This window comes from Nerophis lumbriciformis, linkage group LG18 (assembly GCF_033978685.3).
Source record: "Nerophis lumbriciformis linkage group LG18, RoL_Nlum_v2.1, whole genome shotgun sequence".
NCBI lineage: Eukaryota > Metazoa > Chordata > Actinopteri > Syngnathiformes > Syngnathidae > Nerophis > Nerophis lumbriciformis.
In genome coordinates this window covers 4,876,214-4,903,275 of record NC_084565.2, presented here as the reverse complement: position 1 = coordinate 4,903,275, position 27,062 = coordinate 4,876,214, and the positions used below count along the sequence as shown (strand labels likewise).

The 27,062-nt window shown below is 36.9% G+C and overlaps 1 protein-coding gene across 1 annotated transcript in view; it reads right to left on the bottom strand.

Moving 5' to 3' along the window:
* LOC133618061 (sodium-dependent phosphate transport protein 2B-like) overlaps positions 1-26,803 on the bottom strand; it is a 38,417-nt gene extending 11,614 nt beyond the window's left edge. The window contains exons 1-7 of the mRNA XM_061978526.2: positions 26,672-26,803; positions 21,243-21,390; positions 21,037-21,168; positions 11,566-11,694; positions 11,347-11,490; positions 6,339-6,450; positions 6,084-6,279 (exon numbers count right to left, since the gene is read on the bottom strand). Of these exons, the coding sequence (XP_061834510.2) occupies positions 6,084-6,279; positions 6,339-6,450; positions 11,347-11,490; positions 11,566-11,694; positions 21,037-21,168; positions 21,243-21,288 (759 nt within the window). The 5' untranslated portion in view covers positions 21,289-21,390; positions 26,672-26,803. The remainder of the gene's footprint in view (positions 1-6,083; positions 6,280-6,338; positions 6,451-11,346; positions 11,491-11,565; positions 11,695-21,036; positions 21,169-21,242; positions 21,391-26,671) is intronic.
* Between the last annotated feature and the right edge of the window lie 259 nt (positions 26,804-27,062).

Genomic DNA, 27,062 nt, shown 5'->3' with positions numbered 1-27,062 from the left:
CTGTCTTTAAAGTAGCAATCCGTCTGATACTGGCTTGTCCCAATGTTTGGCCTCCAGGGGCCAAAGTGAAAAGGTGCCAATGGTCTGTGGGGCCCAAACAGCCATTTTAAACATGCAACAGCACTCACGGTACAACACCACCTTTAGCCTCAGACCGCTATATATATATATATATATATATATATTAATAGTGGTAATAAAAGATGCAACCTATGCTTGAAAGAGAAACTGTTTATTATTTACCGTCCAGACCTGTCATCCCTCAACAAGCGCAGCGAAATTGTAACAACATGCCGCCATAGACGGAAACACCTCCTAGGTAACACATGAGCCAATCACCACGCCCCTACGCCAGCCTGTACCCACCCACTCTGTGCCCTATATAAACCATGGTATGCGAATGCTCCCATTAAAATCTCCTGACGATTGAGGGTACCCCCCCTCATGAAACAGGCCTGTAGAGATGAAATAGTCTTGTGATTTTTTTTCCCCACACATACATATATTGCGCTCTACTACGGTATCGAGCACTATTTTTTGGATAACCTTATTAAGACATATATATATATATATATATATATATATATATATATATATATATATATATATATATATATATATATATATATATATATATATATATATATATATGTATGTGTGGGAAAAAAATCACAAGACTATTTCATCTCTACAGGCCTGTTTCATGAGGGGGTTCCCTCAATCATCAGGAGATTTTAATGGGAGCATTCACATACCATGGTTTATATAGGGCACAGAGTGGGTGGGTACAGGCTGGCGTAGGGGCGTGGTGATTGGCTCATGTGTTACCTAGGAGGTGTTTCCGTCTGATGGCGGCATGCTGTTACAATTTCGCTGCGCTTGTTGAGGGATGACAGGTCTGGACGGTAAATAATAAACAGTTTCTCTTTCAAGCATAGGTTGCATCTTTTATTACCACTATTGTAAGGTGTGCTGGATGCAAGAATTTGCCATGTTATTGAATATTCAACATTATTGTCTTTGAGGTCCCAAATGTGTTTGCTGAGTTCTGTGGTATTCCGCAGGTTTTGGTTCCTGAAAGAAGCCTTGTGATTGTTCCATCTGGTTTTGAACTCTCCCTCGGTTAATCCTACATATGTGTCGGATGTGTTAATGTCCTTGCGTGTTACCTTAGATTGGTAGACAACTGATGTTTGTAAGCACCCCCCGTTGAGAGGGCAATCAGGTTTCTTTCGGCAGTTACAGCCTTTGTTGGTTTTGGAGTCGCTCTGTCCGGGGGCCGACGGCTCATTTGCAATTGTTTTGTTGTGGTTTGAGATGATTTGTCGTATATTGTTCATACAGCTGTAGCTCAATTTAATGTTGTTCTTGTTGAATACTTTTCTTAGGGTGTTGTCTTTGGGAAAGTGTTTGTCAATCAGATTGAGGAATTTGTGTCCAATGTTAGTTGAGATGTTTTTGCTGTATGGGGGGTTGTACCAGATGATGTCGTTTCGTTTTCTGTGCTTTTTTGGTTGGTTTCCTGGCGTGGGTTCATAGGTGAGGGTGAAATTGTATCCGCTTTCATCAAGGGCTTTTTGGTACGGGGGGGGGGTTGCTTGGTCAAATTCAGCTTTGCTAGATGACAGCATCGATAGCCTTTTATTAATTCCGGTAGGTATCCTTTTCGTGGTGGTGGGTGGGTGGTTGCTGTCATGGTGCACGTATTGGAGTGTTGTGTTGGGTTTCGTGAATGGTTGGTAGCTGTTATTTCTCAGGTATATATATATATATATATACTGTATATATATATATATACATATATATATATATATATATATATATATATATATATATATATATATATATATATATATATACATACATGTAAGGCTATAGAGGGTTGGATGTGTATGTATGTATGTGTATATATATGTACTGTATATATGTATGTGTATATATACTGTATATGTATGTATGTATGTGTATATATGTATGTATATATACTGTACATGTATGCATGTGTATATATATGTACTGTATATATGTATGTACTGTTTGTATGTGTATAGCTATGTATATATGTATATGCATGTATATATGTATGTATGTGTATATATGTATGAATGTGTATATCTATGTATATATATATATATACTGTATGTATATATGTATGTAAGTGTATATCTATGTATATATATGCATATATGTATGTATGTGTATATATATATATGTATGTATGTGCATGCTTATATATGTATGTGTATATTTATCTATATATGTATGAATGTGTCTATATGTATATATGTGTGTGTGTGTGTGTGTGTGTGTGTGTCTGTGTGTGTGTGTGTGTGTGTGTGTGTGTGTGTGTGTGTGTGTGTGTGTGTGTGTAAATATCATACTTGCCAACCTTGATACCTCCAATTTCGGGAGGTGGGTGGTGGGGGGTGGGTGCGGGAGGCGTGGTTGGGGCGGGGGCGTGGTTGGGGGCGTGGTTAAGAGGGGAGGAGTATATTTACAGCTAGAATTCACCAAGTCAAGTATTTCATATATATATATATATATATATATATATATATATATATATATATATATATATATATATATATATATATATATATATATATCCCTGCGACCCCGAAGGGAATAAGCGGTAGAAAATGGATGGATGGATATATATATATATATATATATATATATATATATATATATATATATATATATATATGTATGTGTGGGAAAAAATCACAAGACTACTTCATCTGTACAGGCCTGTTTCATGAGGGGTTCCCTCAATCATCAGGAGATTTGATTGAGGGAACCCCTCATGAAACAGGCCTGTAGAGATGAAGTAGTCTTGTGATTTTTTTCCCACACATACATATATTGCGCTCTACTACGGTATCGAGCATTATTTTTTGGATAACCTTATTAAGACATATATATATATATATATATATATATATATATATATATATATATATATATATATATATATATATATATATATATATATATAAATATATATAAATAAAAGAAATACTTGAATTTCAGTGTTCATTTATTTACACATATACACACACATAACACTCATCTACTCATTGTTGAGTTAAGGGTTGAATTGTCCATCCTTGTTCTATTCTCTGTCACTATTTTTCTAACCATGCTGAACACCCTCTCTGATTATGCATTGATGTGTGGCACGCACAAAAGTGCTTTCATCAAATGCACTAGATGGCAGTATTGTCCTGTTTAAGAGTGTCACAACATTGCTGTTTACGGCAGACGGACTGCTTTACTGTAGACGTTCTTTATATTGTGAGAAAGCGGACTCAGGTCCGCATGGAGCTGGAGGGGGCGTGGCCTCCAGCTCCGCCTGAATTTCGGGAGATTTTCAGGAGAAAATTTGTCCCGGGAGGTTTTCAGGAGAGGCGCTGAATTTCGGAAGTCTCCCGGAAAATCCGGGAGGGTTGGCAAGTATGGTAAATATGCACATATGTATGTATGTATACATACTCTTGAACGCATCATAAAAAATCCCCGAAACTCCCCCCAAAATGGATTGGGGGAATAAAAATATGGAATAAAAAAGACAATATAACATACATCCATAAACGTGGACGCATGTGAAAAAGTGCAATATATTTATCTGTACAGTAACCTATTTATTTATTTATATATGCACCTTATTGCTTTTTTATCCTGCACTACCATGAGCTGTTGAAATTAAATTGTGTTCTTATCTGTACTGTAAAGTTCAAATTTGAATGACAATGAAAAGGAAGTCTAAATCTAAGTCTAATATATACATATATATATATATATGTACATATATATATATATATATATATATATATATATATATATATATATATATATATATATATATATATATATATATATATATATATATATATATATATATATATATATACACATACATACAGTATATACACAATATACACACACACATTGTCATGATCCACGTCCCGAATCATGTTTTGTTATGTTCTGTTAGTTTTGGACTTCATAGTTCCTGTTTTTTGTGCATCCTTGTTTGTTTTAGTTACCATGGTTACTTATTATTTCCACCTGCCTCTGATTAGTGTTCGCCCGCTCACCTGCGGACCGAGCACTAATCAGAGGCATTATTTAAACTAGCGTTGCCCTCCAGTCAGTGCTGGAGTATTATTTGCTGTATGCTGTGGACTGCCTGTTTCTGTGAGCTATTTCCTGGATCCTGACTCCTGTCCCTGTTTGCTGTTTCTGGTTCGTGTTTTCCTTGCTTTTTTTAAAACATTAAAACCATGTTTTCTTGTACACCGCCTGTCATCTCTGCGTCTTGGGGTTCGTCGCCACCACTTCATGACACACACACACACACACACACACATATATATATATATATATATATATATATATATATATATATATATATATATATATATATATATATATTAGAGTAAATTTTAACTATTATATTAATATTAATCTAATATTACAGTAATATTAATCTAATATTACAGTAATATTCATCTAATATTACAATAATATTCACCTAATACTACAGTAATATTCGTCTAATATTACAATAATATTCATCTAATTTTACAGTAAAATTAATCTAATATTACAGAAAAATGAATCTAATATTACAGTAATATTAAACTAATATAATAGTAATATGCATCTAATATTACAATAATATTCACCTAATAATAAAGTCATATTTAGCTAATATTAGAGTAAAATTAATCTAATACTACAGTAATATTCATCTATTATTACAGTAATATTAATCTAATATTACAATAATATTCACCTAATACTACAGTAATATTCGTCTAATATTACAATAATATTAATCTAATTTTACAGTAAAATTCATCTAATTTTACAGTAAAATTCATCTAATATTACAGTAATATTCAACTAATATTACAGTAATATTCATCTAATATTACAATAATATTCACCTTATACTAAAGTAATATTTGACTAATATTATAGTAATATGCATCTAATATTACAATAATATTCACCTAATACTAAAGTAATATTTAATTAATATTAGAGTAAAATTAATCTAATACTACAGTAATATTAATCTATTATTACAGTAATATTCATCTAATATTACAATAATATTCACCTAATACTACAGTAATATTCGTCTAATATTACAATAATATTAATCTAGTTTTACAGTAAAATTAATCCAATATTACAGTAAAATTAATCTATATTACAGTAATATTCAACTAATATTATAGTAATTTGCATCAAATATTACAATAATATTCACCTAATACTAAAGTAATATTTGACTAATATTAGAGTAAAATGAATCTAATACTACAGTAATATTCATCTATTATTACAGTAATATTAATCTAATATTACAATAATATTCACCTAATACTACAGTAATATTCGTCTAATATTACAATAATATGCATCTAATTTTACAGTAAAATTAATCTAATTTTACAGTAAAATTAATCTAATATTACAGTAATACTCAACTAATATTACAGTAATATTAATCTAATATTACAATAATATTCACCTAATACTAAAGTAATATTTGACTAATATTAGAGTAAAATTAATCTAATACTACAGTAATATTCATCTATTATTACAGTAATATTCATCTAATATTACAGTAATATTCATCTAATATTACAATAATATTCACCTAATACTACAGTAATATTCGTCTAATATTACAATAATATTCATCTAATTTTACAGTAAAATGAATCTAATATTACAGTAATATTCAACTAATATTATAGTAATATGCATCTAATATTACAATAATATTCACCTAATACTACAGTAATATTTAACTAATATTAGAATAAAATTAATCTAATACTACAGTAATATTTATCTATTACTACAGTAATATCCATCCTTTGAGCTGCTGACATTTTGTGTGTTGATTTGAAAACAGAAGAAACTGATTTAGTTTCCTGGAGTCAAAAGGCGGCCTGACTGCAAGGCGGGAGAACCAGCCCAGAACGTTCCTAACAACCAACAAGTGCACGTCATGAAGCTTCATCATGCAGGTCTTGCTTGGCACCCAAGGGGTCTACCTGGATGATGGAGTCGGTGAGGGGGTCCGTGATGACGTTGAGCAGGTCCGGGGCATCCTCTCCGGTCTGGATGTGGAAGGAGTTGATGATGACCAAGGTGAGCTTGTACAGCACACCTGTGGCCACCTCCAGGGGCAGCAGAACCAACACCGACAGCCAGTTGAAGAAGTCGTGGACGGTGGCGCCGGCGAAAGCCCTGTGGGAGATCACGGTGAGGGTCTGCACCAAGAACTGTTCCTTGGATTTGTGCTTTACCTGCGGAACTCGTTGCGGTCGCCCGCCTGCATCATGGCCACGATGGTGTTGGTGACCGAGGTCCCGATGTTGGCGCCCATGATGATGGGCACCGCCAACTGCACCTCCAACACTGCACAAACAAACGCAGGAGGAGCACTCATTTAAGTCTTCAACTCTGTCACACTCATTTAAGTCTTCAACTCTGTCACACTCATTTAAGTCTTCAACTCTATCACACTCATTTAGGTATTCAACTCTGTCACACTCGTTTAAGTCTTCAACTCTGTCACACTCATTTAAGTCTTCAACTCTGTCACACTCATTTAAGTCTTCAACTCTGTCACACTCATTTAAGTCTTCAACTCTGTCACACTCATTTAAGTCTTCAACTCTGTCGCACTCATTTAAGTCTTCAACTCTGTCGCACTCATTTAAGTCTTCAACTCTGTCACACTCATTTAAGTCTTCAACTCTGTCACACTTATTTAAGTCTTCAACTCTGTCACACTCATTTAAGTCTTCAACTCTGTCACACTCATTTAAGTCTTCAACTCTGTCGCACTCATTTAAGTCTTCAATTCTGTGACACTCATTTAAGTCTTCAACTCTGTCGCACTCATTTAAGTCTTCAACTCTGTCACACTCATTTAAGTCTTCAACTCTGTCACACTCATTTAAGTCTTCAACTCTGTCACACTCATTTAAGTCTTCAACTCTGTCACACTCATTTAAGTCTTCAACTCTGTCACACTCGTTTAAGTCTTTAACTCTGTCACACTCATTTAAGTCTTCAACTCTGTCGCACTCATTTAAGTCTTCAATTATGTCACACTCATTTAAGTCTTCAACTCTGTCACACTCATTTAAGTCTTCAACTCTGTCACACTCATTTAGGTATTCAACTCTGTCACACTCGTTTAAGTCTTCAACTCTGTCACACTCATTTAAGTCTTCAACTCTGTCACACTCATTTAAGTCTTCAACTCTGTCGCACTCATTTAAGTCTTCAACTCTGTCGCACTCATTTAAGTCTTCAACTCTGTCACACTCATTTAAGTCTTCAACTCTGTCACACTTATTTAAGTCTTCAACTCTGTCACACTCATTTAAGTCTTCAACTCTGTCACACTCATTTAGGTATTCAACTCTGTCACACTCGTTTAAGTCTTCAACTCTGTCACACTCATTTAAGTCTTCAACTCTGTCACACTCATTTAAGTCTTCAACTCTGTCAAACTCATTTAAGTCTTCAACTCTGTCACACTCATTTAAGTCTTTAACTCTGTCACACTCGTTTAAGTCTTTAACTCTGTCACACTCATTTAAGTCTTCAACTCTGTCGCACTCATTTAAGTCTTCAATTATGTCACACTCATTTAAGTCTTCAACTCTGTCACACTCATTTAAGTCTTCAACTCTGTCACACTCATTTAGGTATTCAACTCTGTCACACTCATTTAAGTCTTCAACTCTGTCACACTCATTTAAGTCTTCAACTCTGTCACACTCATTTAAGTCTTCAACTCTGTCACACTCATTTAAGTCTTCAACTCTGTCGCACTCATTTAAGTCTTCAACTCTGTCGCACTCATTTAAGTCTTCAACTCTGTCACACTCATTTAAGTCTTCAACTCTGTCACACTTATTTAAGTCTTCAACTCTGTCACACTCATTTAAGTCTTCAACTCTGTCACACTCATTTAAGTCTTCAACTCTGTCGCACTCATTTAAGTCTTCAATTCTGTGACACTCATTTAAGTCTTCAACTCTGTCGCACTCATTTAAGTCTTCAACTCTGTCACATTCATTTAAGTCTTCAACTCTGTCACACTCATTTAAGTCTTCAAATCTGTCGCACTCGTTTAAGTCTTCAATCCAACGAATCAATCATTCATCCTTCCATCCATCTGTCCATCCATCCATTCATCCATCAATCCAGCATCTATCCATCCATCCGCCATCTATGCGCCCATCCATCATTCCTTCCATTCATCCATCCATCCTTCATCTTTCCTTCCTTCCTTCAAATCATCCATCCTAATATCCATCCTACCATCCCTCCATCCATCCGTCCACCCTTCCGTCCAACCATCCATCATCTATCATTCCTTCCATTCTTCCTTCCTTCCTTCCTTCCTTCCTTCCTTCCTTCCATCAATCCAACGAATCAATCATTCATCCTTCCATCCATCTGTCCATCCATCCATTCATCCATCAATCCAGCATCTATCCATCCATCCGCCATCTATGCGCCCATCCATCATTCCTTCCATTCATCCATCCATCCTTCATCTTTCCTTCCTTCCTTCAAATCATCCATCCTAATATCCATCCTACCATCCCTCCATCCATCCGTCCACCCTTCCGTCCAACCATCCATCATCTATCATTCCTTCCATTCTTCCTTCCTTCCTTCCTTCCTTCCATCAATCCAACGAATCAATCATTCATCCTTCCATCCATCTGTCCATCCATCCATTCATCCATCAATCCAGCATCTATCCATCCATCCGCCATCTATGCGCCCATCCATCCTTCCTTCCATTCATCCATCCATCCTTCATCTTTCCTTCCTTCCTTCAAATCATCCATCCTAATATCCATCCTACCATCCCTCCATCCATCCGTCCACCCTTCCGTCCAACCATCCATCATCTATCATTCCTTCCATTCTTCCTTCCTTCCTTCCTTCCTTCCTTCCTTCCTTCCTTCCATCAATCCAACGAATCAATCATTCATCCTTCCATCCATCTGTCCATCCATCCATTCATCCATCAATCCAGCATCTATCCGTCCATCCGCCATCTATGCGCCCATCCATCCTTCCTTCCATTCATCATCCATCCTTCATCTTTCCTTCCTTCCTTCAAATCATCCATCCTAATATCCATCCTACCATCCCTCCATCCATCCGTCCACCCTTCCGTCCAACCATCCATCATCTATTATTCCTTCCATTCTTCCTTCCTTCCTTCCTTCCTTCCTTCCTTCCTTCCATCAATCCAACAAATCAATCATTCATCCTTCCATCCATCTATCTATCCATCCATCCATTCATCCATCAATCCAGCATCTATCCATCCACACGCCATCTATCCGCCCACCCACCCTTCCTTCCATTCGTCCATCCATTCTTCATCTTTCCTTCCTTCCTTCAAATCATCCATCCTAATATCCATCCTACCATCCCTCTATCCATCCGTCCACCCTTCCCTCCAACCATCCATCATCTATCATTCCTTCCTTCCATCCTTCCTTCCTTCCTTCCTTCCTTCCTTCCTTCCATTCAACCGTCCATCAATCCATCCATCATTTCTTCCTTTCATCAACCATCCATCCATCCATCCTTCCACCATCCATCCATCTGTCCATCCATCCATTCATCCATCAATCCAGCATCCATCCATCATCCACCATCTATCCGCCCATCCATCCTTCCTTCCATTCATCCATCCATCCTTCATCTTTCCTTCCTTCCTTCAAATCATCCATCCTAATAGCCATCCTACCATCCCTCTGTCCACCCTTCCGTCCAACCACCATTCATCATCTATCCTTCCTTCCTTCCTTCATCCAACCATCCATCCATCCTCCATCCATCCAACAATCTATTCATCCATCCATCCATCCTTCCTTTCTTCCTTCCATCCAAAAATTCTTCCTTCCTTCAAACAATCCATCCTATCATCCTTCCTTCCTTCCGTCAATCCAACGAATCAATCATTCATCCTCCATCCATCTATCCATCCATCCATTCATCCATCAATCCAGCATCTATCTATCATCCACCATATATCCGCCCATCCATCCTTCCTTCCATTCATCCATCCATCCTTCATCTTTCCTTCCTTCCTTCAAATCATCCATCCTAATAGCCATCCTACCATCCCTCTGTCCACCCTTCCGTCCAACCAACCATTCATCATCTATCCTTCCTTCCTTCCTTCATCCAACCATCCATCCATCCTCCATCCATCCAACAATCTATTCATCCATCCATCCATCCTTCCTTTCTTCCTTCCATCCAAAAATTCTTCCTTCCTTCAAACAATCCATCCTATCATCCTTCCTTCCTTCCGTCAATCCAATGAATCAATCATTCATCCTCCATCCATCTATTCATTCGTCCATCTCGCCATCATCCATCCATCCGCCATGTGTCCATCCATCCATCATTCATCATCTATCCACCATCCATTCATTCACCGTCTATCATCCACCCATCAATCATCATCATTCATCCATCATCATTCATCCATCTGCCATCCATCCGTCCATCTACCCTTCCATCCACTAATCCATCATCCGTCATTCATCATCCATCCACCATCATTCCATCCATCCACAAACATTCTATCAATCCACTAATCCATCATCCATCCATCTACCATTCATCCATAATTCCATCACCCATCATTCATTCATCCCTCCTTCCATTCAACCAACCATTCCTTCCATCATCCTTCAATGTTCCCCTTTATCAACCATCCATCCAGCTCTTTCTCCTTCTCTCCCTCCCTCCCTCCCTCCATCCACTAATCCTAGTTCCTGGTCCGTGGCTCCTCCTCCAGAAGGAGACTGAGGTGTTCCAAGGCCAGCTGATGAAAAAAATAACCTTCCAGTCCTTGTCCTGAGTCCTGAGTCCTGAGTCCTGAGTCCTGCCTCCTCCAAACACCTCACCAGGGATGACCTAGATTCTGGAGTTCCTCGCTTTGTCTCTTGAAGGAACCTCTTGTGTGTCCATGGTCTGACTCCTTCAGTTCTTACCTACAAGCGTGTGACAGAAGTGAGGAAGGTCCATGGACCAGGACTTTGAGTTCTGTCTTCACCACAAAGGTCTGACACTATCTCAGAAGTCCTTCTGGCCATTGTACCTTCCCTCACTTGTGAAGCAGACCCTGAAACACTTGAACTTCTCCAAGAAGAACTTGCTCTCAGCCCAAATTGTAAAATCCATCATTTTTCCTTCTGAAAAACCCTCGCCTTGGATTTGGAGGAGCTGACTTGTAGTATGAAGAGCGCTTACATCCAGAAGACACCATGCTGACCACGATGGACGAGGACGTGCTGGAACTCTGCACCAACACCGTGACCAGGACTCCGATCACCAGGCCGGCCACAGGGTTGGACAAAATCACGTTGTCCTTGAAGATGTCCCCCGCAGCTTTACCTGCGCACAAACAACAAGAGGTGACATCAGGAGGACCTTCATCTTCTTCTTCTTCTTCTTCATCAAACCTCTCACCTCCAACCAGCTGGAAAGCTGAGCTGAGGACGTCCAGCGAGCAGATGAACAAGTAAAGAAGTCCCAGCAGAGTCACCAGTTTCAATAAACCCGTCAGCACACGCATGATCTTCCCTTTGGTGTCCAGGTCTGCAGGACAAGATCAGAGGGACAGGATCAGAGGGACAAGATCAGCGGGACAAGGTTAGAGGGAGAAGATCAGAGGGACAAGATCAAAAGGACAAGATCAGAGGGACAATATTAGAGGGACAGGATCAGATGGACAAGATCAGAAGGACACGATCAGAGGGAAGAGATTAGAGGGAGAAGATCATAGGGACAAGAGCAGAAGGACAAGATCAGAAGGACAAGATCAGAGGGACAAGATCAAAAGGACAAGATCAGAGGGAAGAGATTAGAGGGAAAATATCAGAGGGACAAGATCAGAAGGACAAGATCAGAGGGATAAGATCAGAGGGACAAGATCAGAAGGAAAAAATCAGAGGGATAAGATCAGAGGGACAAGATCAGAGGACAAGATCAGAGGGACAAGATCAGAAGGACAATATCAGAGGGACAAGATCAGAGGGATAAGATCAGAGGGACAAGATCAGAGGGATACGATCAGAGGGACAAGATCAGAGGACAAGATCAGAGGGACAAGATCAGAAGGACAAGATTAGAGGGATAAGATCAGAGGGACACGATCAGAAGGACAAGATCAGAGGGACAAGATCAGAAGAAACAAGATCAGAGTAACAAGATCAAAAAGACAAGATCATAGGGACAAGCTCAGAAGGACAACATCAGAGGGACAAGATCAGAGAGACAAGATTAGAGGGAGAAGATCAGAAGAAACAAGATCAGAGGGAAACGATCAGAGGGAAAAGATCAGAAGGACAAGATCAGAGGGACAAGATCAGAAGGACGAGATCAGAAGGACAAGATCAGAAGGACAAGATCAGAGGGATAAGATCAGAGGGACAAGATCAGAAGGACAAGATCAGAGGGACAACATCAGAAGAAACAAAATCAGAGGAACAAGATCAAAAAGACAAGATCAGAGGGACAAGTTTAGAAGGACAAGATCAGAGAGACAAAATCAGAAGGACAAGGTAAGAGGGACAAGATCAGAATGACAAGATCAGAATGACAAGATTAGATGGACAAGATCAGAGGGACAAGATCAGAATGACAAGAATAGATGGACAAGACCAGAGGGAAAAAATTAGAGGGACAAGATCAGAGGGACAAGATCAGCGGGACAAGATCAGAGGGACAAGATGAGAAGGACAATATCAGAGGGACAAGATCTGAGGAACAAGATAAAAAAACAAGATCAGAGGGACAAGTTTAGAAGGACAAGATCAGAATGACAAGATTAGAGGGACAAGATCAGAAGGACAAGATCAGAATGACAAGATCATAGGGATAAGATCAGAATGACAAGATTAGATGGACAAGATCAGAGGGAACAAATTAGAGGGACAAGATCAGAGGGACAAGATCAGAGGGACAAGATCAGCGGGACAAGATCAGAGGGACAAGATGAGAAGGAAAACATCAGAGGGACAAGATCTGAGGAACAAGATAAAAAAACAAGATCAGAGGGACAAGATGAGAAGGACAAGATCAGAGAGAAAATATCAGAAGAAACAAGATCAGAGGGACAAGATTAGAAGGACAAGATCAGACAGACAAAATCAGAAGGACAAGGTCAGAGGGACAAGATCAGAATGACAAGATCAGAATGACAAGATTAGATGGACAAGATCAGAGGGACAAGATCAGAATGACAAGATTAGATGGACAAGATCAGAGGGAAAAAATTAGAGGGACAAGATCAGAGGGACAAGATCAGAGGGACAAGATCAGCGGGACAAGATCAGCGGGACAAGATGAGAAGGACAATATCAGAGGGACAAGATCTGAGGAACAAGATAAAAAAAACAAGATCAGAGGGACAAGTTTAGAAGGACAAGATCAGAATGACAAAATTAGAGGGACAAGATCAGAAGGACAAGATCAGAATGACAAGATCATAGGGATAAGATCAGCGGGACAAGGTTAGAGGGAGAAGATCAGAGGGACAAGATCAAAAGGACAAGATCAGAGGGACAATATTAGAGGGACAGGATCAGATGGACAAGATCAGAAGGACACGATCAGAGGGAAGAGATTAGAGGGAGAAGATCATAGGGACAAGAGCAGAAGGACAAGATCAGAAGGACAAGATCAGAAGGACAAGATCAGAGGGACAAGATCAAAAGGACAAGATCAGAGGGAAGAGATTAGAGGGAAAATATCAGAGGGACAAGATCAGAAGGACAAGATCAGAGGGATAAGATCAGAGGGACAAGATCAGAAGGAAAAAATCAGAGGGATAAGATCAGAGGGACAAGATCAGAGGGACAAGATCAGAAGGACAAGATCAGAGGGACAAGATCAGAGGGATAAGATCAGAGGGACAAGATCAGAGGGATACGATCAGAGGGACAAGATCAGAGGACAAGATCAGAGGGACAAGATCAGAAGGACAAGATCAGAGGGATAAGATCAGAGGGACACGATCAGAAGGACAAGATCAGAGGGACAAGATCAGAAGAAACAAGATCAGAGTAACAAGATCAAAAAGATAAGATCATAGGGACAAGGTCAGAAGGACAACATCAGAGGGACAAGATCAGAGAGACAAGATTAGAGGGAGAAGATCAGAAGAAACAAGATCAGAGGGAAACGATCAGAGGGAAAAGATCAGAAGGACAAGATCAGAGGGACAAGATCAGAAGGATGAGATCAGAAGGACAAGATCAGAAGGACAAGATCAGAGGGATAAGATCAGAGGGACAAGATCAGAAGGACAAGATCAGAGGGACAACATCAGAAGAAACAAAATCAGAGGAACAAGATCAAAAAGACAAGATCAGAGGGACAAGTTTAGAAGGACAAGATCAGAGAGACAAAATCAGAAGGACAAGGTAAGAGGGACAAGATCAGAATGACAAGATCAGAATGACAAGATTAGATGGACAAGATCAGAGGGACAAGATCAGAATGACAAGATTAGATGGACAAGATCAGAGGGAAAAAATTAGAGGGACAAGATCAGAGGGACAAGATCAGCGGGACAAGATCAGAGGGACAAGATGAGAAGGACAATATCAGAGGGACAAGATCTGAGGAACAAGATAAAAAAACAAGATCAGAGGGACAAGTTTAGAAGGACAAGATCAGAATGACAATATTAGAGGGACAAGATCAGAAGGACAAGATCAGAATGACAAGATCATAGGGATAAGATCAGAATGACAAGATTAGATGGACAAGATCAGAGGGAACAAATTAGAGGGACAAGATCAGAGGGACAAGATCAGAGGGACAAGATCAGCGGGACAAGATCAGAGGGACAAGATGAGAAGGAAAACATCAGAGGGACAAGATCTGAGGAACAAGATAAAAAAACAAGATCAGAGGGACAAGATGAGAAGGACAAGATCAGAGAGAAAATATCAGAAGAAACTAGATCAGAGGGACAAGATTAGAAGGACAAGATCAGACAGACAAAATCAGAAGGACAAGGTCAGAGGGACAAGATCAGAATGACAAGATCAGAATGACAAGATTAGATGGACAAGATCAGAGGGACAAGATCAGAATGACAAGATTAGATGGACAAGATCAGAGGGAAAAAATTAGAGGGACAAGATCAGAGGGACAAGATCAGAGGGACAAGATCAGCGGGACAAGATCAGAGGGACAAGATGAGAAGGACAATATCAGAGGGACAAGATCTGAGGAACAAGATAAAAAAAAACAAGATCAGAGGGACAAGTTTAGAAGGACAAGATCAGAATGACAAAATTAGAGGGACAAGATCAGAAGGACAAGATCAGAATGACAAGATCATAGGGATAAGATCAGAAGGACAAGATCAGAATGACAAGATCATAGGGATAAGATCAGAAGGACAAGGTCATAAGGACAAGATGAGAAGGACAAGATCAGAGAGAAAATATCAGAAGAAACAAGATCAGAGGGACAAGATTAGAAGGACAAGATCAGAATGACAAAATTAGAGGGACAAGATCAGAAGGACAAGATCAGAATGACAAGATCATAGGGATAAGATCAGAAGGACAAGATCAGAATGACAAGATCATAGGGATAAGATCAGAAGGACAAGGTCATAAGGACAAGATGAGAAGGACAAGATCAGAGAGAAAATATCAGAAGAAACAAGATCAGAGGGACAAGATTAGAAGGACAAGATCAGAGAGACAAAATCAGAAGGACAAGGTCAGAGGGGCAAGATCAGAATGACAAGATCAGAATGACAAGATTAGATGGACAAGATCAGAGGGACAAGATCAGAATGACAAGATTAGATGGACAAGATCAGAGGGGAAACATTAGAGGGACAAGGTCAGAGGGACAAGATCAGAGGGACAAGATCAGCGGGACAAGATCAGAGGGACAAGATGAGAAGGACAATATCAGAGGGACAAGATCTGAGGAACAAGATAAAAAAACAAGATCAGAGGGACAAGTTTAGAAGGACAAGATCAGGATGACAAGATTAGAGGGACAAGATCAGAAGGACAAGATCAGAATGACAAGATCATAGGGATAAGGTCAGAAGGACAAGATCAGAAGGACAAGATCAGAGGGACAAGATCAGAGGGACAAAATCAGAAGGACAAGATCAGAGGGACAAGATCAGACTGACAAGATTAGAGGGAAAATATCAGAGGGACAAGGTCAGAGGGACAAGGTCAGAAGGACAAGATCAGAAGGACAAGATCAGAGGGACAAGATTAGAGGGACAAGATCAGAAGGACAAGATCAGAGGGACAAGATTAGAGGGACAAGATCAGAAGGACAAGATCAGAATGACAAGATCTTCGGGATAAGATCAGAAGGACAAGATGAGAAGGACAAGATCAGAGAGAAAATATCAGAAGAGACAAGATCAGAGGGACAAGATTATAAGGACAAGATCAGAGAGACAAAATCAGAAGGACAAGATTAGATGGACAAGATCAGAGGGACAAGATCAGAATGACAAGATTAGATGGACAAGATCAGAGGGAAAAAATTAGAGGGACAAGATCAGAGGGACAAGATCAGAGGGACAAGATCAGCGGGACAAGATTAGAGGGACAAGATGAGAAGGACAATATCAGAGGGACAAGATCTGAGGAACAAGATAAAAAAACAAGATCAGAGGGACAAGTTTAGAAGGACAAGATCAGAATGACAAGATTAGAGGGACAAGATCAGAAGGACAAGATCAGAATGACAAGATCATAGGGATAAGGTCAGAAGGACAAGATCAGAAGGACAAGATCAGAGGGACAAGATCAGAGGGACAAAATCAGAAGGACAAGATCAGAGGGACAAGATCAGACTGACAAGATTAGAGGGAAAATATCAGAGGGACAAGATCAGAGGGACAAGATCAGAAGGACAAGATTAGATGGACAAGATCAGAGGGAAAAAATTAGAGGGACAAGGTCAGAGGGACAAGATCAGAGGGACAAGATCAGCGGGACAAGATCAGAGGGACAAGATGAGAAGGACAATATCAGAGGGACAAGATCTGAGGAACAAGATAAAAAAACAAGATCAGAGGGACAAGTTTAGAAGGACAAGATCAGGATGACAAGATTAGAGGGACAAGATCAGAAGGACAAGATCAGAATGACAAGATCATAGGGATAAGGTCAGAAGGACAAGATCAGAAGGACAAGATCAGAGGGACAAGATCAGAGGGACAAAATCAGAAGGACAAGATCAGACTGACAAGATTAGAGGGAAAATATCAGAGGGACAAGGTCAGAGGGACAAGGTCAGAAGGACAAGATCAGAAGGACAAGGTCAGAGGGACAAGATTAGAAGGACAAGATCAGAAGGACAAGATCAGAATGACAAGATCATAGGGATAAGATCAGAAGGACAAGGTCATAAGGACATGATGAGAAGGACAAAATCAGAGAGAAAATATCAGAAGAAACAAGATCAGAGGGACAAGATTAGAAGGACAAGATCAGAGAGACAAAATCAGAAGGACAAGGTCAGAGGGACAAGATCAGAATGACAAGATCAGAATGACAAGATTAGATGGACAAGATCAGAGGGACAAGATCAGAATGACAAGATTAGATGGAGAAGATCAGAGGGAAAAAATTAGAGGGACAAGATCAGAGGGACAAGATCAGAGGGACAAGATCAGCGGGACAAGATCAGAGGGACAAGATGAGAAGGACAATATCAGAGGGACAAGATCTGAGGAACAAGATAAAAAAACAAGATCAGAGGGACAAGTTTAGAAGGACAAGATCAGAATGACAAGATTAGAGGGACAAGATCAGAAGGACAAGATCAGAATGACAAGATCATAGGGATAAGGTCAGAAGGACAAGATCAGAAGGACAAGATCAGAGGGACAAGATCAGAGGGACAAAATCAGAAGGACAAGATCAGAGGGACAAGATCAGACTGACAAGATTAGAGGGAAAATATCAGAGGGACAAGGTCAGAGGGACAAGGTCAGAAGGACAAGATCAGAGGGACAAGATTAGAGGGACAAGATCAGAAGGACAAGATCAGAGGGACAAGATTAGAGGGACAAGATCAGAAGGACAAGATCAGAATGACAAGATCTTCGGGATAAGATCAGAAGGACAAGGTCATAAGGACAAGATGAGAAGGACAAGATCAGAGAGAAAATATCAGAAGAAACAAGATCAGAGGGACAAGATTAGAAGGACAAGATCAGAGAGACAAAATCAGAAGGACAAGATTAGATGGACAAGATCAGAGGGACAAGATCAGAATGACAAGATTAGATGGACAAGATCAGAGGGAAAAAATTAGAGGGACAAGATCAGAGGGACAAGATCAGAGGGACAAGATCAGCGGGACAAGATTAGAGGGACAAGATGAGAAGGACAATATCAGAGGGACAAGATCTGAGGAACAAGATAAAAAAACAAGATCAGAGGGACAAGTTTAGAAGGACAAGATCAGAATGACAAGATTAGAGGGACAAGATCAGAAGGACAAGATCAGAATGACAAGATCATAGGGATAAGGTCAGAAGGACAAGATCAGAAGGACAAGATCAGAGGGACAAGATCAGAGGGACAAAATCAGAAGGACAAGATCAGAGGGACAAGATCAGACTGACAAGATTAGAGGGAAAATATCAGAGGGACAAGATCAGAGGGACAAGATCAGAAGGACAAGATTAGATGGACAAGATCAGAGGGAAAAAATTAGAGGGACAAGGTCAGAGGGACAAGATCAGAGGGACAAGATCAGCGGGACAAGATCAGAGGGACAAGATGAGAAGGACAATATCAGAGGGACAAGATCTGAGGAACAAGATAAAAAAAACAAGATCAGAGGGACAAGTTTAGAAGGACAAGATCAGGATGACAAGATTAGAGGGACAAGATCAGAAGGACAAGATCAGAATGACAAGATCATAGGGATAAGGTCAGAAGGACAAGATCAGAAGGACAAGATCAGAGGGACAAGATCAGAGGGACAAAATCAGAAGGACAAGATCAGACTGACAAGATTAGAGGGAAAATATCAGAGGGACAAGGTCAGAGGGACAAGGTCAGAAGGACAAGATCAGAAGGACAAGGTCAGAGGGACAAGATTAGAGGGACAAGATCAGAAGGACAAGATCAGAATGACAAGATCATAGGGATAAGATCAGAAGGACAAGGTCATAAGGACAAGATGAGAAGGACAAAATCAGAGAGAAAATATCAGAAGAAACAAGATCAGAGGGACAAGATTAGAAGGACAAGATCAGAGAGACAAAATCAGAAGGACAAGGTCAGAGGGACAAGATCAGAATGACAAGATCAGAATGACAAGATTAGATGGACAAGATCAGAGGGACAAGATCAGAATGACAAGATTAGATGGAGAAGATCAGAGGGAAAAAATTAGAGGGACAAGATCAGAGGGACAAGATCAGAGGGACAAGATCAGCGGGACAAGATCAGAGGGACAAGATGAGAAGGACAATATCAGAGGGACAAGATCTGAGGAACAAGATAAAAAAACAAGATCAGAGGGACAAGTTTAGAAGGACAAGATCAGAATGACAAGATTAGAGGGACAAGATCAGAAGGACAAGATCAGAATGACAAGATCATAGGGATAAGGTCAGAAGGACAAGATCAGAAGGACAAGATCAGAGGGACAAGATCAGAGGGACAAAATCAGAAGGACAAGATCAGAGGGACAAGATCAGACTGACAAGATTAGAGGGAAAATATCAGAGGGACAAGATCAGAGGGACAAGATCAGAAGGACAAGATTAGATGGACAAGATCAGAGGGAAAAAATTAGAGGGACAAGGTCAGAGGGACAAGATCAGAGGGACAAGATCAGCGGGACAAGATCAGAGGGACAAGATGAGAAGGACAATATCAGAGGGACAAGATCTGAGGAACAAGATAAAAAAAACAAGATCAGAGGGACAAGTTTAGAAGGACAAGATCAGGATGACAAGATTAGAGGGACAAGATCAGAAGGACAAGATCAGAATGACAAGATCATAGGGATAAGGTCAGAAGGACAAGATCAGAAGGACAAGATCAGAGGGACAAGATCAGAGGGACAAAATCAGAAGGACAAGATCAGACTGACAAGATTAGAGGGAAAATATCAGAGGGACAAGGTCAGAGGGACAAGGTCAGAAGGACAAGATCAGAAGGACAAGGTCAGAGGGACAAGATTAGAGGGACAAGATCAGAAGGACAAGATCAGAATGACAAGATCATAGGGATAAGATCAGAAGGACAAGGTCATAAGGACAAGATGAGAAGGACAAAATCAGAGAGAAAATATCAGAAGAAACAAGATCAGAGGGACAAGATTAGAAGGACAAGATCAGAGAGACAAAATCAGAAGGACAAGGTCAGAGGGACAAGATCAGAATGACAAGATCAGAATGACAAGATTAGATGGACAAGATCAGAGGGACAAGATCAGAATGACAAGATTAGATGGAGAAGATCAGAGGGAAAAAATTAGAGGGACAAGATCAGAGGGACAAGATCAGAGGGACAAGATCAGCGGGACAAGATCAGAGGGACAAGATGAGAAGGACAATATCAGAGGGACAAGATCTGAGGAACAAGATAAAAAAACAAGATCAGAGGGACAAGTTTAGAAGGACAAGATCAGAATGACAAGATTAGAGGGACAAGATCAGAAGGACAAGATCAGAATGACAAGATCATAGGGATAAGGTCAGAAGGACAAGATCAGAAGGACAAGATCAGAGGGACAAGGTCAGAGGGACAAAATCAGAAGGACAAGATCAGAGGGACAAGATCAGACTGACAAGATTAGAGGGAAAATATCAGAGGGACAAGGTCAGAGGGACAAGGTCAGAAGGACAAGATCAGAGGGACAAGATCAGAGGGACAAGATCATAACATCAACACTCCAACCAAGTCTCACCAGACCACTTGACCCCAGTGTCTTTCAGTTCCGGCAGGTCCCAGGGATCATCCTGACCCGAGTCCTGGTTGACCAGGTCCACGGTGGAGTAGGCGGGCAGGATGGATCCATCCTTCACGTCCTTACTTTGGTCTTCAGGAAGAGACACATAGAAACGTTACGGACGGGAGACGATAAGGAGGAACGCGTCCAAAATGGAGACCTACCAAAGTCCTGGGGGGGGTCTGTCCCCACCTGTGGTCCGGGACTCATGACTGGAACCAAGGACAGAAGACTTTGGGTCAGGGTTCAATTCAAAGGCAGTTCTCTGGAGACCCAGCTGATGTCTCCAAGTCCAGCACACTTAGAATTAGTCTGTTTCAATAGAAGAAAACATCTTCTATTCCACAAATGTATTTTATTTTGAAGGACAAGACCACATGAATTATTCCACTGCCAGAGCAAGTAGGTCTTCTTCTATGGTTATCATCACACTTTGAGGCTACTTTCATACTGGATGTTCTTCTTCTTTAGCAAATATTTTTTTGGACAATTTTATGCATCAAATTATGTCAACGATTTTATTTACTACAAATTTGTGGGTAAAATGTGTGAATTTTAAAAATACATTTTGTTATAAAACTGTATTTTGAAAATCAGAGTAAAAACATCAGCAAATAAAAACTAATCAATCAATCAATCTTGTCTCAGAACCAGCCAATGAGGTGCCTCGGTCTTAACTAAGTCTTCAGTTTTGAAGCAACAACTATTTTTGCACCTGATTTTTTTTACACTGAATTTTTTTTACACTGAATTTTTTTACACTGAATTATTTTACACTGATTTTTATACGATGAGTCTTTTAACTTGTTTTTTTTTTTACATTAAAATGTTTTTACAAATATTTTTTTACATTAAATTTGTCTGCACTGATTTTTTTTAACACTGAATTGTTTTTGTTTTACACTGAATTTTTTATACAATACATTTTTATTACATAGATTTATTTTGTGCACAAATATTTTTTACACTCATTTTCTATATCCTGAATTTTTTTACACTAAGTTTTTTAACTGAATTTCTTTTACATTAAAATGTTTTTAACTGAATTTTTTACGTTAAATTTGTCTGCACTGATTTTTTTTCACAGATTTTTTTCTACAATTAATTTTTAATGCTTTTATTTTTTTGCACTAATATTTTTTACACTGATTTTCTTTACCCTGAATTTTTTTCACACTATTTTTACACTGTCTTTTAACTGAACTTTTATTGTTTACATTAAAATGTTTTTAAACCAAATGTTTTACACAAAATTTGTCTGCACTGATTTTTTTTCACTGATTTTTTTATACAATTAATTTTTTTTGTATTGATTTTTTTTGCACAAAATTTTTTTTCACGCTAATCTTTTTTCACCCTGCATTTTTTCAAACTATTTTTACACTAAGTCTTTTACCTGAATCTTTTTACATAAAAATTTTTTTACAATTACATTTTTACACTAAATTTGTTTGCACTGATTTTTTTTTACACTGAATTGTTTTTGTTTTACACAGATATTTTTATTCACGCAAGTCATTTTTATTACATTGATTTTTTTTGTGCACAAATATTTTTTACACTTATTTTCTTTACCCTGAATTTTTTTCACAATTTTTTTCCACAAAGTCTTCAACAGTTTTTTTTTTTTACATTAAAATATTTTTAAACTGAATTTTTTTACACTAAATTTGTTTGCACTGATTTTTTTTATCTTTGGATTTTTTTATACAATTAATTGTTATTGCATTGAGGGTTTTTTTGCACCAATATTTTTTACACTGATTTTCTTCACCGTGAATTGTTTTTCACACATTTTTTTTTACTTTGTCTTTTAATTTAATTATTTTACACAACATGTTTTTACATTGAATTTTTTTACCCCAAATTTTTTACAATTTTTTTTTTGTACATTAAAATGTTTTTAAACTGAAGTTTTTACACTAAATTTGTCTGCACTGATTTTTTTTTTAAACACTGAATTGTTTTTGTTTTACACTGATTTTTTATACAATACATTTTTATTACATAGATTTTTTTTTGTGCACAAATATTTTTTACACTCATTTTCTATATCCTGAATTTTTTTTACACTAAGTTTTTTAACTGAATTTCTTTTACATTAAAATGTTTTTAACGGAATTTTTTACGCTAAATTTGTCTACACTGATTTTTTTTCACTGAATTTTTTCTACAATCAATTTTTATTGCATTTATTTTTTTTGCACCAATATTTTTTACACTGATTTTCTTTACCCTGAATTTTTTTCACACTATTTTTACACTGTCTTTTAACTGAACTTTTATTTTTTACATTAAATTGTTTTTACACAAAAATTTTTACACAAAATTTGTCTGCACTGATTTTTTTTCACTGATTTTTTTATACAATTAATTTTTTTTGTATTGATTTTTTTTGCACAACATTTTTTTTCACGCTAATTTTTCTTTACCCTGCATTTTTTCCAAACTATTTTTACACTAAGTCTTTTACCTGAATATTTTTACAATAAACATTTTTTACAATTACATTTTTACACTAAATTTGTTTGCACTGATTTTTTTACACTGAATTGTTTTTGTTTTACACAGATTTTTTTTTATGCAAGTCATTTTTATTACATAATTTTCTTTGTGCACAAATATTTTTTACACTGATTTTCTTTACCCTGAATTTTTTTCACACAAATGTTTTCCACAAAGTCTTTAGCAGTTGTTTTTTTTTTTTACATTCAAATGTTTTTAAACTAAATTTTTTTACTCTAAATTTGTTTGCACTGATTTTTTTTCTTTGGATTTTTTATACAATTAATTTTTATTGCATTGAGGGTTTTTTTGCACCAATATTTTTTACACTGATTTTTTTCACCGTGAATTGTTTTTCACACTTTTTTTTTTACTTTGTCTTTTAACGTAATTCTTTTACACAACATGTTTTTACATTGAATTTTTTTACACCAAATTTTTTACAATTTTTTTTTTTTTTACATTAAAATGTTTTTAAACTGAAGTTTTTACACTAAAATTGTCTGCACTGATTTTCTTTACACTAAATTGTTTTTGTTTTACACTAATTTTTTTTTTACTCCGAGTCTTTTAACTGATTTTCGTTTTTCATTAAAATGTTTTTAAACTGATTTTTTTGCATTAAATTTGTCTGCAATTATTTTTTTATACAGTTAATTTTTATTACATTGAATTTTTCTGCACCAATATATTTTACACGGATTTTCTTTACCCTGATTTTTTTCCACACTATTAAAGATTAACTATATATTTTTAACTGAATTTTTTTTATTAAAATGTTTTTCAACTGAAATTTTTACACTAAATTTGTCTGCACTGATTTTTTTTTTTTTTTTTACTGATTTTTCTTATACAATTAGTACATAGATTTTTTTGTGCACCAATATTTTTTACACAGATTATTACACACATTTGTTTACACTGAATTTTTTTATAAAATGATTTTTTTATTAGACTGAATTTTTCTGCACAAATATTTTTTACACAATTTTTTTTCACACTATTTTTGCACTAAATCTTTTAACTGAATTTTTTTTACATTAAAATGTTTTTAAACGGAGTTTCTTACACTAAATTTGTCTGCACTGATTTTTTTTCTCTGAATTTTTTATACAATTCATTTTTAATGTATTGAGGGTTTTTTTTGCACCAATATTTTTTACACACTTAATCTTTTTACACAATGACTTGTTTTGAGACTGAATTTTTGTGCACTACATTTGTATACTGATTTTCTTTACCCTGAATTTTCTTCACACTATTTTTTACACTAAGTCTTTTAACTGAACTTTTTTTTTTACATGAAAATGTTTTTAAACTTTATTTTTTACACAACATTTGTATACTGAATTGTTTTTTGTTTTACACTGATTTTTTCTGTACTGAATGTTTGATACAATTAATTTTCATTCAATGTTTTTTTTTGCACAAATATTTTTTTCACATTATTTTTAACAGAATTTTTTTACATAAAAAACTTTTCCAATGAATTATTTTACACTGAATTTGCCTTCACTGATTTATTTTTTTTACTGAATTTTTTTATACAATTAATTTTTATTAATTATTTTTTTTTGCACCAATATTTTTTACACTGATATTTTCTGCACTGAATTTTTTTACACAAATTTTTATTCCACGGAATTTTTGTGCACCAATATTTTTTACACTAATTTTCTTTACCCTGAATTTTTTCACACTATTTTATATTTTTTTATACTGAATTGGTTTAATTTTACCCTGTTTTTTTTTACATTGAGTCTTTTATCTGAATTTTTTTTTATATACAGATTTTTTTTACAGCAATTTTTTTACAGCAATTTTTTTACAATATTATTTCAATTTGTCTGCATTGATATTTTCTTTACACTGAATTGTTTTTGTTTTACACTGATTTTTTTCTGCACTCAGTGTTTGATACAATTAAGTTTCATTACTTTGATTTTTTTTTTTGCCCAAATATTTTTCACACTGATTTTCTTTACCCTGAATTGTTTTCACATTATTTTTAACTGAATTTTTTTACATAAAAAACTTTTTCCAATGAATTATTTTCCACTAAATTTGTCTGTACTGATTTTTTTTTTTACTGAATTTTTTTTATACAATACATTTTTATTTAAAAAAAATTGTACTAATACTTTTTACACTGATATTTTCTGCACTGAATTTTTTTCACACTAATTACCCTAAATATTTTTCACACAATTTTATATATATATATATATATATATATATATTTTTTTTAATACTGAATTGGTTTTGTTTCACCTTGGGTTTTTTTTTACATTGAGTCTTTTATCTTAATTTTTTTATATACATTTTTTTTACACCAAATTTTTTCACAATATGTTTTTTTTTTTCCTTGAAAATGTTTTTAAACTTTATTTTTTACACAAAATTTGTACACGGCATTGTTTTTGTTTTACACTCCTTTTTTCTGCATTGAATATTTGATACAATTAATTTGCATTACATTGATTTTTTTTTTTGCACTGATTTTCTTTACCCTGAATTTTTTTCACATTTTTAACTGAATTTTTTTACATGAAAAACTTTTTGCAATGAATAATTTTACACTAAATTTGTCTGCACTGATTTTGTTTTACACTGAATATTTTATACAATTAATTTTTATTACATTTATAATTTGTTGTACCAATTTTTTAACTGAAATATTTGACATTTAATTTTTTTCACTGAATTTTCATTACCTTTCATTTTTTACTTGCTGATTTAAAAAAATTGCATTTTTACCAAGTGAATTTTCAAACACTTTTCTTTTTTTTTTTTTTATAAAATGATTTGATGTCAAAAAACAAATTCCAAAGCAAATATTCCGTTTCATCAAAAATGTTGTTGACAAACAAACAAAAGATCATATTTGTGCTGAGTTAGCAGAAAACAACAACCAGTTATAATTCATACAGAGCAGTTGTCATACATTTTATCCCTAAATGGTAGCAACATGGTGGCAAAGTGCCTTGCCCGAGGGCACAACAGATAAATGTGTGATTTGACAAATTAATTAGTAAGAGACTTTATGCAAATGAGCTACCCGTGTCAGGTGAATTTCGGCGGAACTCACCTGCGTGTCTGTGCGTCGCGTGCACGCTGCTCTCACCCACCCGCTTCGAGGGGACACACCTGGGGGGATGGAGAGCCACACACCTGTTTGCGGGGAGCGCGGCCCGCCCGCTGCCTTTATGCTCGGGCGAGCGCGCGCAAAGGTCGAGCCGACGGCCCCGCCCCCCTTGTGGTCACGTGACCGCCGTGCTATGCAAATGAGGACAATTAGGCTATGACGACAACGTGTAGGAGCTTTAACTGCACTGCCCTCTGGTGGCTCACCTCAGTACTGCTGCACAACTATAAACATGCTGGCAGCTACGCAGCAGCTAAGCACGCAAGGTGATATAGTCATTGACTAAGTAAATAATAATAATAAAATAAATATTAAGTAATTGTAGTTGCCTATT